Consider the following 19,259-nt stretch of genomic DNA (forward strand, 5'->3'; position numbering starts at 1 on the left):
CATAGAGGCTCAGCATGGCTTCCCACTGCGATCAAAGGGTGAGAAAGATCAGCCATTCACCTGGGGTCTCCTCCGGAATTCCTGGACTGGGAGCCCTTTTTGACACTTCCCGAACACCTTGGGGATCCAGCCCTGAGGCTCACCCCCTTTTCAGTGCTGGGGGAGGTCATACGTTGAGGTTAGTCCAAGGGGGAACACACAGCCAGATCAGTCCTGGATTTGGTGAGGATGGCAGATAATGACATGCCACTGACTATGTAATAAACCATATCCACAAGGAACATTACTATTTGAGAGACATCCTGGAGAGGTCAAAGGCCCAGGTGAGGCTTGAAGGCCTGATCTTTGGCCTCTTGGGACTCCAGTAACTCAAACGATGGGCCAAGTGCAAAACAGCATCCATGGGTCAAAGAACCTTTCCTTGGAAATGGAACTTGATCATGAATTGAGAGGAAATCACTAGTTGGACACGCAGATATGAGGATGCTTGAGAACCTGGCCCGGGGTCTGCTACCGACGGCAGTTTCTCTCTGTGTGTGATCCGTGTGTGTTCAGGCAGACAGAGGAACAGCTGAGCGCATTTTCGAGCTGCAAGGTGCAGTGGTGAAGCTGAGCGTTACCACAGCACTAGAAAGCACGGGTGGGAGACTGGGATGGTCTCAGCCTTCAGGAATGAGGTACTGTCCCCTTCTCTCTCAAGCCACCTAAGACATCATTTGTGCATGACATGTTTTAGGGTCCTGTTTGCTCCACTTAGAAGGGCTTCCAGTATGGCTGGTCCCTTCCCCCAGCTCAGACCCTCTTCCTCTTTAGTATAAATACACTACCACTGATTTTGTTGTGCTCTCCCTCACAGTGTTTGAAACAGAGAGTAAAAACAGCTCCCCCAGGAAACAGAGCTCTATGGGATGCAAGGGGAGATGCCCCTTCCTCCCCAGCACTCTGGGCTTTTCCAGAATCACAGGCAGCCAACTGCTAGCACAGGGGCTGCAGGCAGAGCCTGGCTGTGGCATTAACAGAAACTCAGAGCAAGGGGCCGGCAGGCAGTGGATCTGAGAGTGGGTGGGGAATGGAGACACTATCAGCAAGGCGGGGCAGGTCTCAATTAGGCAGAGGGCCCAGACAAGTGCTCATGACAGAGTCCAGTTCCTTTGCAACTGCTGCACCTGCCATCCAGAACCTAACATGGCCATTTGGCTCAAGGCTCTGAGACTCCAAAGCTCTGGGTCCTCCCTAAGGCAGCTATGGGAGAAGCAGCCACCCTGGGCTTCCGGACGGTCCCACGGCCCCCGATGCCCCAGACTTGCCTGGAAGCAAGGAGGGGTCTTGCAGCTGCAGTCACAGGTCACCCTTATGCCGAGTTATGCCTAGCAGTCCACTAATTGGGCAGAGAACCCTGGCAGCGACAGTTCTCCTCCCATCCCTTCTTTGCCCCTCTAGGAAGCCCCATCCTGAACGTGAGCCACATCCCCCTCCGCCTTTCGTCTTTACTCAGCTCCACACTCCTCCTCCAGGCTTTCCAATCCCACAGCTGCTCGCCCCCTCCCCACACCCCTCCTCTTGCAACCACGTTGGTAAGCGACTGCACAGACAGCAAACCGAGCCTTTGAGTTTCAAGCTGAAGCTCCCAGACAAGCCAGCCTGGACCGCCTCACCCTCACGGGCACCTCACTGACCATCCTCCTACACACGGGCCTCCACTTACACGCTCTTGTTGGGCCCAAGCACCCTGGACATCTCTTTGCTTCCGACCTGCCAGCAGACCAGATGGAGACCCGGGGTCCCCCAGCCTCTCCGCTCCCCACACGGAGCTCGGAATCCACACAAGGAAAGGAAACACTGAGACTTCCACCCCTGTGCAGCATCACCTGCTCCAGCAAGCTCCCAAAGCCACTGGAACCACCCAGGCTGTCTGGGGCCCCACACCCCCTTCTCTGGCAGCTTTAGCTCCAGCCCAGCCCACAGGATGCAGTGCCTGATGCCACTTCCGAGCAGAGAAAGAGAGAGAGAGAAAAAAAAATGCCACCTCGTCAATGACAAGCTGTTCCAATCACACAGCTCAGATACCAAGTGCCCTGGACAACGGACAGCTCAGGCCTCCTCCCTCTGGTTGGGAGGAAGCCAGCTCAGCACATCCGGGGGAGCAATCCCCCACCGCAGGCCCCCCGCTCACCCTCCACATCTGACCAGACAACCGTGCCCCATGCCGGCAAGCAGACTTCTCCGAGCAGTTCCAACAACTCCGGCCAACTGCCCCCTTGGCCTTCAACTCAGACACCACACTCTCTCTCCTGCTCCAAAGCACAGAGAGACCCCCCGCCCCCGGCATGGCACTTCTCAAGAGAACCAAGCGCAAGAGTGAGCTGAAAGCCAAGTACTCACCGTGGTGAAGTCCTGGTGGCCGCACTCCTGCCCTTTGAACTTGCAGTAGAGCATCATATCCTTCAGGTCGTGGCCCACGCGATGCAGAAACTCCAGCATGCTGAACTGCTTGGGTTTGTAGTGTTTGAAGTTGGCCTTCTGCCGCAGGGCCTCCAGCACCGTGGGGTCGGCCAGGTGCGGGTCTGGGATCTGCAGGTTGACATCGAGCAGGGCCAGCAGCTCCCCAGCGTGGTACAGGTCATTGGTGGTCAGCCTGGAGAACCGGAAGCCATTGAGGTTGCAGAGGGTCACAGCTGGGAAGACCAGGCTCTGGGCCACCACCTCATCCACCTTGGTGACATGCTGGTAGGAGAGGTAGTAGGACACCCTCTCGGAGCTCTCCACCAGCAGCAGGCCCAGGGAGCCCACGAAGGCCACGGCCCAGAGCACACGCCGGATGGTCATCGGCCCATACACGAAGATGTGGCGGATGCCGTGCAGGGTGGAAGTGTTGGCGAAGATATGGATGCTCGAGGGCTGCAGGCTGCCCTCGCTGGGGCTCTCCTTGAGGTCCATGGGGACCCTGTGCAGTTCCGCAACTGGCTTCAGGATGATCCAATTTCAGGGAAGAGTTCTCAGTCCTCGGGCTCCGCTCAAACCTTGACGTTCAAGGGAGAGAACACGGCAAGGCAAACATCAGGCCAGGCGCCTTGAGTTTATCCTGGGAGCCCAACCGCACGCTGCCAGGGGTGAGTGTTTATATAAACCCATTCAAACTCTAGCTCCTGATTTTTTCCAGGCGATAAGGAGGGCTGGTTTTATTTAGGGAGACACCAAGGTGATGTGGAAGAGATGTGGGTGGGAAGGGAGAGCTTAGCCAATGGAAATAAAGTCCTCCCCCCTACACACGCCACTAGAGACAAGATTAAAAGCGAGAGCGAGGGAGAAAATGCTTCAAACAAGTCGCTCGGTAGCCCGGAGCCTGTTAACCAGTGCATAATGCCCCGCGTTGAGCATCCCGGGGATGTCGCGCGGCCACGCTGATGCACTGCGGGCGGGCGCAGCGCGGAGCCTCCCAAGCCGCCGATGCTCCGCTCCGCTCGGCTCCCAGGCGCCGCTCTGGACCCCGGATTCCGCTTCTCGCCGCCGGCCGCCGGCCCTCCTCGCCGCCTCCTCCAGGCCCCCTCTCTCGGGCGGAATTCCAAATGCCGGCGAGCCGCGGCCAGCGCCCGGAGAGGAGGCAGCGCGCGACCGCGGAGAGGCGCGGACCCGGAGGCTGGCAGGACGCGGGGGCTCCACGGGCCTCGCCTTCCCCCCCCACCCCGCCTCCCGGAAGTAAGGCGAGACCCAGAGGGCGCCGAGCGAGCGGGCCTCCTCCCCTCCCCCGCCCCCCCACCCCGAGCTGCGGGGGTGGGGGGGTGGGAAGGGGGCAGGGCGGGGCGGGAGGTGGAGGTGGGGGTGGGGCTGGCGGGGACCCGGTGAAAGTTTCTTTTTGGCCATTTTCGGAGGGAGCTAATGGGGGCCGCTCGGGGAAGGTGGGGAACTGGCCCTGGGAGTGAGGACGTGACAGCCCTCCCCGTGGATGCAGGGAGGCACAAACATTCCTTTGCCGGAATTCTGCTCCCAGGTCACACTCAGCCTGGGGTCTCCAGCGGGGAGATGCGGAATGTGGGGAAGGTAAGAAGCAATCTAAAACCATAGTGCGTTCTGCCGCTGGCCAGCAGAGTGGGAGGGGAACATTCCGGGGAGGGAGGAGCCCCTCCTCAGATGGAAGAGCCAGGCGCCCCTTGGAGACCCAGAGAAAGAGCAACAAGTAGACCCCCCCCTCCCCGGAACTGCTGTCCCAAGGTTCTGTATCTGAAGAAGAAAGACAGCTGGGGTTCCAGGTAGGGCTGGCTGCATTCCCTTTGGGCTGTGTGTGTTTGTGTGTTCTGCCCCAGGGTTTGCCAGATGGAAGCACAGCTGGAGATAGAGGTGGGAGCAGAGGATTGGGGTTTCAGCGACCTACCTCCTTTTCCTGAAAATCCCATGGAAGTCAGCCCCTGCTAGCAGGTGGGTGTGACTTGCCAGGTGCCAGGGATCAAATGGCTGGAACCTTATACAACTGGTGATGCTAAATCCCATCAGGAGGAAAGGAACAGAAAGTTCCAGTGGCCAACCCAATGCACACAGCCAAGCTGGGGCAGAGCCACACGAAGGCGCCCTGTTGAGCCAACCTGGTGTCCCCAGGGCAGGCCAAGCTTAAATACTCCTTGGAAGGCATTTGAGAAGAAAGCAGCCTCGGGAATGTCCCTCCTGGTTTGTATCTGCTTCGTAATATTTCTCTATCACATCTGCCCTCTTGCTAACCCAGATCCAAACAGAGCAGTGTCAGAATGCTCTCTGAGGCAATAAACATGTGGCATTGAATTAGCAGTGTATTGATCCTGGGAGCTCGGAGCACAGAAGCATTGCAAGTAAGCACAAATGGGAGAGGCTAGCCCACCTCACACGTGTGCCGTCTCAGAGGTCCCAGACCCTGGCGTCTAGATAGGCAGAGGGTTTGCAAAACAAGGGGGCCAAAAATAAGACTCTATCCTCTGTCAAGGCCTGTGTGAGGCTGTCTTATCTCCCTTCACCCTTCCTGCCATCTTGACAGGTGTGTGTTGTTGTCGTTTACCTCTATTATACAGATAAGAAACTCACAGAAGTGAGGTGCCCTCACCAGGTTACACAGCTATTAAGTGCCAGAGCTGGGCCTTGAACTCAGGCATGCTTGCCTCCAAAACACAGGCTCAGAAAGCAGATCCAAACAGTCCTTCCCACATGTAGGAAGGGGACAAGCATTTCTATCCCACTTCCCCCATTACACACAGACACACACACACACACACACACACACACACACACACACATACTCACCACGTACCAACTGCACCAGACACTGTGTTGGTTTTGGGGAAACAAAGAGGAATAAGACACATTTCTTCTTTTTTTTTTTTTTTTTTTAGTGACTGTTGTACTTTTTTTTTTGATTTCTTCTATTTTTTTTTAATTTTTTTATTGTTATGTTAATCCCCATACATTACATCATTAGTTTTAGATATAGTGTTCCATGATTCATTGTTTGTGCATAACACCCAGTGCTCCATGCAGAACGTGCCCTCCTCAATACCCATCACCAGGCTAACCCATCCTCCCACCCCCCTCCCCTCTAGAACCCTCAGTTTGTTTTTCAGAGTCCATCGTCTCTCATGGTTCGTCTCCCCCTCCGATTTCCCCCCCTTCATTCTTCCCCTCCTGCTACATTCTTCTTCTTCTTTTTTTCTTTCTTAACATATATTGCATTATTTGTTTCAGAGGTACAGATCTGAGATTCAACAGTCTTGCACAATTCACAGCGCTTACCAGAGCACATACCCTCCCCAGTGTCCATCACCCAGTCACCCCATCCCTCCCACCCCACCCCCCACTCCAGCAACCCTCAGTTTGTTTCCTGAGATTAAGAATTCCTCATATCAGTGAGGTCATATGATACATGTCTTTCTCTGTTTGACTTATTTCGCTCAGCATAATACCCTCCAGTTCTATCCACGTCGTTGCAAATGGCAAGATCTCATTCCTTTTGATGGCTGCATAATATTCCATTGTATATATATACCACCTCTTCTTTATCCATTCATCTGTCGATGGACATCTTGGCTCTTTCCACAGTTTGGCTATTGTGGACATTGCTGCTATAAACATCAGGGTGCACGTACCCTTTCGGGTCCCTACTTTTGTATCTTTGGGGTAAATACCCAGTAGTGCTATTGCTGGATCATATGGTAGCTCTATTTTCAACTTTTTGAGGAACCTCCATACTGTTTTCCAGAGTGGCTGCACCAGCTTGCATTCCCACCAACAGTGTAGGAGGGTTCCCCCTTCTCCGCATCCCTGCCAACATCTGTCATTTCCTGACTTGTTAATTTTAGCCATTCTGACTGGTGTGAGGTGGTATCTCATTGAGGTTTTTTTTTTTTTTTTTTAAAGATTTTATTTATTTATTCATTAGAGACAGAGAGAGAGAAGCAGAGGGAGAAGCAGGCTCCCAAGGAGCAGGGAGCCCGATGCGGGACTCGATCCCAGGACCCTGAGATCATGACCTGAGCCGAAGGCAGACGCTCAACCATCTGAGCCACCCAGGCGCCCTCTCATTGAGGTTTTGATTTGGATTTCCCTGATGCCGAGTGATATTGAACACTTTTTCATGTGTCTGTTGGCCAGTTGGATGTCTTCTTTGGAAAAATGTCTGTTCATGTCTTCTGCCCATTTCTTGATTGGATTCTTTGTTCTTTTGGTGTTGAGTTTGGTGAGTTCTTTATAGATTTTGGATACTAGCCCTTTATCTGATATGTCATTTGCAAATATCTTCTCCCATTCTGTCAGTTGTCTTTTGGTTTTGTTGACTGTTTCCTTTGCTTTGCAAAAGCTTTTTATCTTGATGAAGTCCCAATAGTTCATTTTTGCCCTTGCTTCCCTTGCCTTTGGCGATGTTTCTAGGAAGAAGTTGCTGTGGCTGAGGTCGAAGAGGTTGCTGCCTGTGTTCTCCTTTAGGATTTTGATGGACTCCTGTCTCACATTGAGGTCTTTCAACCATTTGGAGTCTATTTTTGTGTGTGGTGTAAGGAAATGGTCCAGTTTCATTCTTCTGCATGTGGCTGTCCAGTTTTCCCAACACCATTTGTTGAAAAGACTGTCTTTTTTCCATTGGACATTCTTTCCTGCTTTGTCAAAGATTAGTTGACCATAGAGTTGAGGGTCCATTTCTGGGCTCTCTGTTCTGTTCCATTGATCTATGTGTCTGTTTTTGTGCCAGTACCATACTGTCTTGATGATGACAGCTTTGTAGTAGAGCTGGAAGTCCGGAATTGTGATGCCGCCAGCTTTGCTTTTCTTTTTCAACATTGCTCTGGCTATGCGGGGTGTTTTCTGGTTCCATACAAATTTTAGGATTATTTGTTCCATTTCTTTGAAAAAAGTGGATGGTATTTTGATGGGGATTGCATTGAATGTGTAGATTGCTCTAGGTAGCATTGACATCTTCACAATATTTGTTCTTCCAATCCATGAGCATGGAACGTTTTTCCATTTCTTTGTGTCTTCCTCAATTTCTTTCATGAGTATTTTATAGTTTTCTGAGTACAGATCCTTTGCCTCTTTGGTTAGATTTATTCCTAGGTATCTTATGGTTTTGGGTGCAATTGTAAATGGGATTGACTCCTTAATTTCTCTTTCTTCTGACTTGTTGTTGGTGTATAGGAATGCCACTGACTTCTGTGCATTGATTTTATATCCTGCCACTTGACTGAATTCCTGTATGAGTTCTAGCAGTTTTGGGGTGGAGTCTTTGGGATTTAAGACACATTTCTTACCCTTGATAACGCAGGGTTCAATGCAGGGAGAGGCGGTGTTGGTTCGCAGACTGACCCCTGGACACAAAGGGCGAGGAGAGATCAAGAAAGAGGCAGACCTCTCTGGAGTAGTAGGTGGTAGGTTTTATTAGTAAGGGAATTTAACTAACGAGGCTTGTCTTGAGCTCTGCAAGTTGTATACATCTCCACGCCCGCTTGCCAGAACCTTAAATGTTTATGTAGAGGCCTTCACTGGATTCAGTCACATATACCATCTCTACAATACCTCGCTCCCTCAAAGCTGTGTCCTTGGGCACCTTCTAGGATGGGGAAGGCAAGCGGAATGCACATTTCAAGGACAGGGGAGGGGGTGAGGAGCCTCTGATTGCCCTGGGTCAGGCTCGGGGTTAAGCAGCGGTCACGTCCTCTCAATCATCCCTTCCAAAATTTCACCCCTCGTGACGGGTTATTCTAACCGCACGGGCCCCTCCTCCACCGTGTGCCTGAGCAGTCAGCAAGGGGTTTCACCTGCGTGGAGGTGGCTCATTTTGGGCAGCTAACCAGCTGCATTGAGCTAGATACCACAGCAACAGTATAGGCACATGCAAGAGAAAACACAAATTAAGATAATTATCCCCAAAATTATTTTTTTTCTCTGAAGAGCCCTGTGATCTGCACCACTGATTTATGAAGTCCCCTAGTTGGGGATCAGATCCCCCAGGACGCTCACTTCTGTCCTCATATGATTTAATAAAGATGAGACATCAGCAGACTCATCAGGTATGAGCACACAACATTCTGTTTGGATAATGGCACTGGGGCCTCCTTGCGAGGCAGTAATGGCCAAGGCCATCTTATTTTGGAGGACAGCTTTTTCCAATAGACATTTCAGCATTCGGTGGAGACAGGCTTTGCCGGTTCCCACTTAAGCCTTGCTGGGTGAATTTAGTAAGGGCTTCTGCGTGTGCTCTCTTCCAGGCCAGTGGAGGAGACAAAGACAGTGGCCAAATGATTGTACCAGTGGAAAAGAGAACGTGCGCACTTGGCCTTGAGGAGAGGGAGGTTGGCAGCTTGAGGGACGTCATGTGGCTGCTTGTACCACCCGTGTTGGCAGGGGAGGTAGCAGGGGAGGAGGTGTGAGGAGATGGACTGAGGGCGGGATATGCCAGACCAAGACCCCCACGTTGTCCCCTCTCGATAGTGCCCGTTCCATTCCAGGTAGAATGTTTTCAACAGGTTCAGCTGGCATCGGGACGGCAGGATCCCTACGGAGATGTGAGTAGCTCCCCATCACTGGAGGGTGTAAAGCAATTCACCCATCCTGGTGGGATGTCTTATTGCAAATTCCAGTAGATAATCCCTCTCCCGGGCATGATGGGACTTGGTGTTTTCAGCAGCATAGCACATTGATCCATGAGAAGAGTCCAGGCTATTTCCAGAAACTTCCATACCTTATGGCATTGGGTGTCTCAGTAAGGGTCCCCATTGTGGCATATGGAACAACAGACCCTACTTGTTAATCATTCAACAAAATGTATGAAAGCCTGGGACTATACTTTAGGTCGCCTGGCCACAGTGGTTTTACTTGTTAGTAATGTAGTCCGCTGCTTTAGTACTGTTTTTTTCTTTCCACTATGCCGGCTGCTTGCAGGTTTTAGGAGAGCTGAAACTTGCTTTAGATCCTGTTCCTGGATCCAGTCTTGCACATTATGACCTTTGGAATGTGACCCCTGATGACAGTGTATTTGGCACAGGCATCCATACATGGTACTCAGCTTCTCTAATCCTCTGATGGTGGCAGCCTGGTTTTCGTGGCGGTAAGAGAAAGTTCAGGTTAGGCCAAGTGTCAACACAAACCGGGCATATTCAGAATCCTCATGCAGAGGGAGAGAGCCAGTAGAAGCAATTTTCTCATCTCTCACCAGCTGGAAACTCCGGTAGATGGCTCCAGACCCCTTTGGCTGGAGCCCCGGGCATTGTTTAGAACACACAGAACATGTGGGCACTACATTAACCAAGTCACAGTATTTAAAGGGCAATCCAGCATCCTTGGTAAGATGTCAGCCCACCTGGGAGCTACAGTGGCCACTCTTCCTATGCCCCTAATCAGCTGCATCAACTGAAGGGTCAGCTGCTAGGGCTTGTACCTGGGCTAGGGAAGCAGCATCCTGATTGGCACCAGGTGTCCGAGCACTGTGAGCTGGGAGGTGGAAGTCAGGATTGCCTCAGGCTCTTGCAGGTGAACCCAGATGTCATTCCACCTTTACTGACCTCATGAGGGCTTGTTCATGATCATCCACCTCTCAGCTTCTCCTTGTCCAAGCCATTGGGCTAATCCATTTAGAATAGTCCATGGTCAGTCGGTGCAAAGGGCCAATGGCCAGGACTCACGAGTGATCACAAGCAAACCACCCTGAGTTCAGCCCACTGTTTCCAGGCATCAGCAGGAACTTCAACCTGCTCCCTTCTTATAGGCCACGGGGACCACTACAGGAACTGAGAGGTTGGCATCTGGAGGATCTAGGCACTCTACAGGGCCTAGTGGCACCCACATTTCTAGAAACTGTGGGCTGGTTGACAGGCTGCCCCTCTGCTGCAAATAGGCATGGCCCTCTGGTCACAGTGGGGGTTTGAACTTGGTTGAAGGGAGTGGATAGAACATGCTCTCAGCCCATCCCCTGATAGAAGGGGGAGCTCTTACCGTGATATGCCGTTCCTTAGTGAGAGGCTCCACCTGGAGGATCACCGTGCACACTGCTCAAAGCTGGTGCTCCATGGGGCCCTATCAAGTTTCTGCCCCCTTCCAGAGCTGGGACCCGAATCTTAGGGGTATTTTCTCCTTCTGCGCTCTCTGCCACAGTGCTCCACCCCTCCCTTCTGGAATCATAGACCTATCTAGCTCAAAAGGTAGCCCTGCTTGGGAGATGCCCGGACTTTAGTTATTGACTTCACTAATATTCTTGCTTTCTCATGAGGTCAGTAAAGGTGGAATGACATCTGGGTTCACCTGCAAGAGCCTGAGGCAATCCTGACTTCCACCTCCCAGCTCACAGTGCTCGGACACCTGGTGCCAATCAGGATGCTGCTTCCCTAGCCCAATCTGGGTAATCTTGCACCTTACCAACCACAGCTTCTGACACAACTCGAGTCTTACCTGACCAAATGACTCCCCAAAATTTTACATGGTGCCTGGACCTTGAATTTCTGTGGGTTCATCCCCCCATTCTCTCCCTCGAGGCATAGTCTGCAGGGTACCCCAGAGACAAGTCTTTACATGTTAACATTATATCATCAATGTCATGAGCCCATTTTACTGACATGTGTGAGGAGAACAGGGACAGCTCTGCAGCGACCAGCCTGTGATGTGTGGGGCTGAGCAGGGAGCCCCAGGAAGGGGCTTGAAGGCAAATTGATCTTAAGTTATCAGAAACCTGTACTTGTCAGCCTTTCCAAGAATCCTAATATATATGCCGGTTTCCTGCCAAATATAGCAGTTCAACCTGATGGCAAATAAAATGTTTCTACACAGCTTTTCTTAAGGACCCTTTTTATTAGATAAGACTCATTTGCAATTAGCAGTATGGCTTATATACAAACATCAGATATTCCAGGATCTTTAAAAATGTTTTTGTGGTATTCCACTGGTTAAACATTTTCCTCTTCGATCTGATTCTCAGCACCTAATCCGTTGGCATGGTGGGTACATATGGGGGGTGTGGGAACTGGATTTAGATTGGGTCTATTTGGCCCAAATGTTCAGGCTCTGCCCTAATTTTTGTGTAATTGTGTTTTTTTATTTTTTTTTATGAAAGCAAAATATTAAGTGCATGGCTAAACATTAAGGAAATTTCCAGATAAATTCATTTGCAAATCAGGCAACTTAACTCCCCACTTAGACAATGTGCTGAGATTTTTGCTCTGGTAAATGTATTCACTTATGAATGAATAAATGAAAGTACGGATGAATGCACTTTCTCTGACACTGATGTTGCTTTTCTGAGATGCAACAAGAGGGACCTTCTTCCCACCCTGGGGACTCTGAGGTTGGCCCAGAGCCTGCAGCCCAGGGAGGGTGAGGACACAAAGGGCAGCCTGCCGCCTCCTGCAAATGGTGACAGGTAGGAAGGGCCAGGAAGCTGAGATCTACAATGGGCTCCAATGCTAATTTCCTATGTAACATGTGCTAGGTACGCGTTACTGTTACCATCACTCCCTAATCAAAAAAAAAAAAAAAAAGATACATTCTCTTCTAATATACACATGGCATTATTATTTCAAACTTGGAGGGGCCTCGGTATACTTTTCTCTTGACTTGTCATTGCCCTAAAGAAAGGTTAAAGATCAACTATTATAAACCATAGTGTGTCCTGTTGTTGGTTGATTTATAAACAAATGCCTCATACAACTGTTAATCCTATTTTGGTGCCTCGGTGTACGCTTAGCATATTGTCACAAAGGGTGTACCAGGGAGGGGCAGGAAGCAAAGGTGGGCATTCAATGTGTGGCTTGTTGAGATTTTATTTCTAGTGGTTTTATTTTTTCTTCCAGGAGAAAACTACAGAAGCCGGTCCACACAGAGAGGACTTTTGGGGTTCAGCTGCCAATTGATATGAGCTCTGGGATAGACTTAACTTGCTGTGTGGCCTTTGGAAAACCATGTAACATCTCTGCGCTGTTTCCTTGTTTGGGCTAAATTATTGCCGAGGCCTCCTCCTGCACCAGCTTTCTATGCCACAACAATTTGACATGATCCTTGACCAAATCATAAATGCCTTGTTAATGGGATAAAAATGAGTTAGAATCTGGGATTCTGGTCATTAACCCCACGTCACCATCTGCTAGAGCAGCATGATGACAGGGTCAGGTGAATCCCAATCACCCAACACTTGTTAAACATGCAGGGACCTGCTCCATCCTCTCTCCACCAGCTCCTCCCCCCTGAATCAGAATCTCTTGGGGTGGGGAAGGCTCTCTTCCTTTCTGGGATTATGGAGGGCAGAATGGGAACCCCACCAGAATCAGCCATGTTCCAGGAGCTCCTCCTATCTATCAGGCATGCCAAGCCATTTTCTGGAGTTTTCTGGCATTTCCCTCTGCCTGGAAAGGTTTCCCCCATGGCTGGCTTCTTCTCATATGTCACCTGCTTGGAGAGGACTTGGCTGGCCTCCCTGTCTCCACCCTCCACCCCCCTCACAAACCCACCACTTGTTTCCTTTTTCTCAGTACTAATCATTTTTTGAAATTCATCTCATCTCCTTGTGAATTATCTATGACTCCCCCTGGAACAAAGGGCCCCCTTCCACTCACACCCCCACCCCCAGGGGCAGACACCCTGCTTGGCTTGTCGGAGGCTGTACCCCAGCCTGGGGGCTCGGAAGGTCCTCTGTGATGTGAGAATTCCCTTACCTCTGAGACTGAGGCTGCTTCTCTGAGATGCAAGAATGGGGACCCTCTTCCGACCCTGAGAAACCCGTGCTCTATCCTGAAACCAGTTCCTGAGGAAGGTGAGGGGCCCCGCCTACCCCCCAACCCTGTCCACTGTTTCCCCCACACGGGAAACAGAGCCGGTGGATTCAGCATGGGACCACGCACCTGGAGAACCTCGGCTGGGGTTATTGGATGCAAAAATTTTGGAGGCTGTTGACTAGGTTCTTCTCCCTTCTTCATAGACTACCAAAAAAATAAAATAAAATAAAATGGTGCTGGTAGAAGCTGAGGTCAGGTGTGAAGGGAGTACTGCTTACCTACCTGATGAACGGGTTATTCCATCTTCACTACCCCTGCCTAAATGGACAGCTGACCTTGACATTTCCCATACAAGCTTTTCTCTGCTTTCCTAATCTGATGGGATAATGATGTCATAAAGAAATAACTGAAACAGTAGGTGCTTAATAAATGCTTGCCAGTGTGAAATAAGGAAGACAATCACAGGAGGGCCTCCAAACTCTTCCTTACCCTCAATCAATTTTTTGATAGCCAAAAATTGGTTTGTAATATGAATACTCACCCCCTTAGTAGTGAATCAGTGGCTCCTTTCTCTTACTGTGTTTGCTTTCCATGAGACACACCTACCCCTAGTCCCTTAGTCACCTAAGCCCTGACCCGTCCGGGTAGGCTGAGCAGAGACTCTGGGAGCACACCCGACCTATCCAGGCCCTCCGGTGAAAGACACAAAAGTCCCCTCTCATATGAAACAAAGCAGGTCTGGTTCAAAGCTACCCCATGAGTAAAAGAAGGTACCCAGGACCCTGAGATGCTCCTGATTTAATGTTATGTCATTTCCCTTCTCCACAGGGTGTGAAAGCCCCCCCACACACGCCCACTCCCTGTCCATCCTCCGTATTACGTTTGCCCTCTAAACACTCTTGATTGCGTGTTTCTCTCCCTGTGTCCTCCTGCCGGAGCCCTGTCGCTGCTCCTCTCTCCCCCGGGAAGGAAGGAGGAGAGAGAACCCATCACTGTTCGTTTTCTCCCAACCCCCAGAGCCAACTGCTTTACACAGGAGGACAAATGCGCAGAGGGCCCCGAAGTCAACCCGCCACAGACAGGCTTTCCACGACAACTTTATCGGCGCCCCTGGGCCATAGGTGAGCTGGCGGAGACAAGAACAGCCCAGAAACACAGGCGGTGCCTAGGAGCTGGGCCCGCCTTGCTGCCGAGGGGAACTTCCTCCCGCTCCTGGTTAGGACGGCTTCTGATCGTCAGGAACAAGTGGCAGAGGTGGTATTTTATCATACCTCGGTCACTTTGCTTGTCACACAGCCTCCTTGAACGCTTATGAACCCCCTCTCGCCCGCCCACCCACCTCCTTATGTCAGCAGCCCCCACCCTGCTCGCCTTCTCTCTTCACCCATCCGCTGTTTTAAGAAGCGCTCCAATGTGTGTGGGTCAGAGTGTGCCTCACCTCTGTACCTATCTGCCTCTGACTTTTCTCTCTCCTGTGTTCATTTCAAGTCAACGTATTTACCCCCTCCCTCTTTCATAAAGCAATGAGAAATAAAAGTAATGAAATGGGAATGAGGAGAAAAACAGGATGGAGCACAAAGGAGCAAGGCATCTGTGTCATGTTCGTCTTTTTCTTACCTTTAGACTCGTTTGACTACAAATTCATGACGCGCATATTCACGTGTCCAGCCCTGTGGCGGGCACTGCAGGGGCCTAAGGAAGACCTGGAAGGCACCGCCCCTGCTCTCACGGAGCCTTTCGTCTCCCTGGCGAGGCACTAATAATATCTTGTGTCGGTATCACACTTGATGTGACGCAGTCCAGCAGGCATTATCCTGTTTGATTTCCATGAGCAGAAGAGGGGTCACGCTGTCCATGGTATGAAGAAGGAAACTGAGGCTCAGAGAGTTGGAGGACACTGGGACGACAGTAGGAGGGTCTGGGGTTCACGTCCTGGTTCCCTGACTCCAGATTTTAGGTTCTTTCCACTCTGCCATTATTCTAAGCAAGCATCCTCCGCAGACACGTCAGGGAGCCAGGACACAGGGAAGCAGCGTGGCCGTGGGGCGCCCACTGGCCACGACAAGAGGAGCCGGTTCCAGGGAAAAGAAAGCCAAGGAGGGCTGGAAGAATGGGCAGGACATGGGGGCTGGAGGAAGTTCCGGGACCTGGCCAGAAGGTGGCGCCACGGAGGTCCCTCCCGCCCCTGGGTGTCCCTGTGTGTCATCCGGAGGGCCACAAAAGAGTCACCAGAGGCAGATTTTCAGGAGCTTTTGTGGAAAGAGAATGAGGTGAGTGTCTTTTCACTCTCTCTGTGTATATATAAATATAAACAGATGCCTATATCCATGTCTCCTTTCTCTGTGTCTGATTATGCATTCGGTTTAGCATGGGTTGATGGCCTGCTAATTTTGGTCTAGGCACTTTGATAAAGCAGTCTTGGAGGACGCCAATAACTAAGAGACAGCATTTTTCTGTTGTTGGGGGAGGTCATCAAGAGACCCCCAGTTGACCAGCGAACTGGGCCCAGGCAATCGAAAGCTTCTCAGCCCCTCCCCTGTCCTTGGAATGTTTGCTCTGCCCACCATTCCCACAGTGGGAGCTGCTTTCAAGGACACAGCCTTGAGAGTAAGGCATTGTTGAGAATATCTAAGTGGTATATGCGACTGAATCTAGTTCAGGCCTCTGTATAAACTTTGAAGACCCTGGCATGTGATGCAGAGGTGTACTCATCTTGCGGCTTCCAAGACAAGCCCCTTTAGGAAGTTCCCTTGCTTGTGAAAGCTGCCACCTCCCAATCTGGAGGGGTCTGCCTCTTTCCTGGGTCTCTGCTGGCCCTCTGTACAGGTGCCAGTCTGCAAACCAACAGGTGTCCCCACGGGGTAGGCAGGGCAAAGGTCTGTGCATACTGCAGAGAGAGCTCTGGATTGTGGGATATCAGGGGACATGGCATTGAAATGTCCCACTAAGTTCTCTGGACAGGCTGCATTTTTATGGAGGGAAAGGAATCAACATGTGCCGGGAGCCAATATCTCGTTTCATTTGTGAAGTTATTCTGCCCATTTTACAGACAAGGAGACTGAGGCTTCAAAAGGTAAGTAAATTGCTTACGACCCCATTGCAGATGTGGGAATGAGCTTCTGGGAGGAGTCCAGGGTCACTGAATCATGCTATTGTCCGTGTTGTGGTCAAGGGTTTAGGTGCTGGAGCCAGATGGCTATGAGTTTAAGTCCTGGATCTACCACACGCTAGCTCTGTTACTGGAAGCATGCTGTGTACCTTGTCTAACCTTGATTCGCTCATCTATAAAATGGGGATAGTGAAAGTACCTACTCATAAGGCTGATGGGAGAATCTGATGAATTAAAATGTATGAAGCACTGAGTGTCTAAGCAAAGCTCAGTAGCTAGAGCTGCCACTATGAACGCCCTCATTATTATTACTACTATTGTCAGAAGGGGAGCTAGGTGACATGGAGTCACCCCTGTGGACTTGTGACCTTTGTCTGGTCCCCATGCCCCCACTCCATCCCCGTGCAAAATGGCAGGTGTGCAGTCATGAACCAGGGTTTAAACATGAGGGCAGGTGAGCAGTGCAAGGGTTAATATCCACCTGCTGGGGTCCAGCTAGGACCTGTGGACAAGGAGAGGACTCTCCCAGTGGGCTTCAGAGCCTTTCCCCCAAGACGGGTGGGGGGACGCTCTGATAGGGTTACTTACAACCTATTCAGCATCTCCAGTGTATCAAGTTCTCCACTAGCCCGTGAAGATATAATGCTCAATAAGACATGTTCCCATGAGCTCTGGTGGGAATATCTATTTTGCAGACATATTTTGCTGGTTCCGTTTCCTCCTTGGGGAAGCAGAAACACCAGATGACTCCTGTGGTCCCTTACAGACCTATTCCTGAGTGGTCCTGCAAACAATCACTCTTGCAGCTTCTGTCTCAGAGAAGAACTTTTGGTTTTCTGGAGACCTGGAAACTTCTGCTCCTTCTTCAGGTTAAGTGTATTTTTCTGTGAGTTTTGAGGAGTGAGGGTCATCTCCAGATAAAGCCAGTTGTCCTTGGAGGATGAACTTCCCTCCCCCATTCATCCATCCGCACCTCCTACAAGAACTCCGCCCTCTTTCTTGAACAAATGACTCCTACATCTATATCTCTCTATAATACCTGCCAACCAAACTCCAAAACCAAATTGCCAACCACCTCTAAGGCAGCTGTTGATTTTACTGACCATAACAGAGCATGTTCTGTGGGTCAGGTCATGGTAATAAACATCAGGAAGGACTGAAAGAGGAATTGAGCTGTGTTCTTTTATCCACAGAGCTGAAAGTGGACAAGCAGGACTGCTGTGCACACATTTGGCACAAGGGAATAGATCTGTGATGGAGCCAGGTGGATGCAGAGGACCTCCAGTGGAATTAGCATGAAGGTTCCCATCCCAGTGCTGAGGCTGACATTAAAATATTCTATGGCTGTCTCCAAATATAGCCAACTTTACTCCTCAAGAGAGACACTTTTAGTGTGCCAATAACTATGTCAAAATTTACCTGGATTGTTTCAGTTAATGAAACAATTCATTCAAGTTCAACTTGGGCACTGCTAACATCTTGGGCTAGATAATTCTATATCATGGGAGTGCTGTCCTGTGCATCGTAGGATAATGACCTTCATCCCTGACCTCCACCCACCAGATGCCAGCAGCATCCCACCCCTACCAATAACATCTCCAGACTCCTAGAGACAGAATCACTCCCAGTTAAGAACCACTGAGTGCATCTTAATATAGACCAGGAAGGTGGGTGCTATTATCATCTTCACTGTATAGCTGTTCCATCTCTAAACTGAAGCATAGCAATGTTGTATCATGTGTCCAGAGTCGCACTGCCAGGAAGAGCTGGGAGCCAGCCAGTCGTCTTCCACAGACCACGCATCTACTGTCTTTACGGCATTGCCTATCACCGCATGCATGGTGCTGAGGACTCAGTGATACGCGATTACCCCACGCAAAGATGGGCCATTTGTTAATGCAATATATGTTAAGAAAGAAAAAAAGAAGAAGAATGTAGCAGGAGGGGAAGAATGAAGGGGGGGAAATCAGAGGGGGAGAAGAACCATGAGAGACAATGGACTCTGAAAAACAAACTGAGGGTTCTAGAGGGGAGGGGGGTGGGAGGATGGGTTAGCCTGGTGATGGGTATTGAGGGGGCCACGTTCTGCATGGAGCACTGGGTGTTATGCACAAACAATGAATCATGGAACACTATATCTAAAACTAATGATGTAATGTATGGGGATTAACATAACAATAAAAAAATTTAAAAAAAAAAAAAAAAGATGGGCCATTTGTCACGACCACCCCTTGTGTTGCTACTGCATTACACTACCTTTATTTCTATGAGTCACACAACAGCCCTTCCTTGTAGGTCTCTCTCCCATTTACAAATGAGCATGATGAGACCCAGATTAACAGGGGGATTGCCCCAGGTCACAGAGCAGGCAAGCCGCAAGAGTCCAGAATTTGGGCCCACGTCTTGTCATTCTATGCCCTCCACTACTCAGACAGTGGAATAACACCAATTAAACTATGGGAGACAGGCAAGGGACTTAATAAAAAAATAAATGCAAATCCTGGATGATGGATATATTTAGGAGATAAATCATTATGTGATGGTATAAAAATAGATCAAGGGAAAGCACATGAAATTACAAGCCTGGCTATGTGAAAGATGGGGAAGGTGCATGGAGAGTGTTGGGTACATTTAATTAACTTTGCTGGGAAAACATTCCGAGGTTGCCACCTGAAACCAAAACATCCAGTCTTCACTCAAAGTAACGATACCAGCGGTCCTATAAGGAGCAGTTATAATCCAATAGAGCTTGAAGTCGTTGATTAAAACAATGTCGGCGCCTAACCCCCTTGAGGGGCAATCCCAAGTCTAAAGGAACCACCTACTGTTTGTACATCAAATGGGTTCTTTGGGCTGCATACCGCTGACGTTGAAATGTCTCACTAAGTTCTCCACACAGACCAACATCCCAATTGGTCCTGTGAGGTTATTCTGTCCATTTTACAGAAAAG

General features: G+C 50.2%; 1 protein-coding gene and 1 long non-coding RNA gene across 2 annotated transcripts in view; one reads left to right on the top strand and one right to left on the bottom strand.

Moving 5' to 3' along the window:
• The window catches only part of ASIC2 (acid sensing ion channel subunit 2), a 1,112,496-nt gene extending 1,109,559 nt beyond the window's left edge, over window positions 1-2,937 (bottom strand). Inside the window, exon 1 of the mRNA XM_078063539.1 lies at window positions 2,383-2,937. Within this exon, the coding sequence (XP_077919665.1) occupies window positions 2,383-2,937 (555 nt within the window). The remainder of the gene's footprint in view (window positions 1-2,382) is intronic.
• A 624-nt stretch (window positions 2,938-3,561) lies between these two features.
• LOC118532236 (uncharacterized) lies at window positions 3,562-19,053 on the top strand. Its single transcript, XR_013444394.1, has 8 exons — window positions 3,562-3,696; window positions 3,989-4,038; window positions 4,302-4,413; window positions 8,712-8,795; window positions 8,952-11,851; window positions 12,282-16,272; window positions 17,004-17,177; window positions 17,502-19,053. It is a non-coding gene; the product is annotated as an uncharacterized LOC118532236 (long non-coding RNA).
• Window positions 19,054-19,259: the final 206 nt, after the last annotated feature.

This window comes from Halichoerus grypus, chromosome 2 (assembly GCF_964656455.1).
Source record: "Halichoerus grypus chromosome 2, mHalGry1.hap1.1, whole genome shotgun sequence".
Taxonomy (NCBI): Eukaryota; Metazoa; Chordata; class Mammalia; order Carnivora; family Phocidae; genus Halichoerus; species Halichoerus grypus.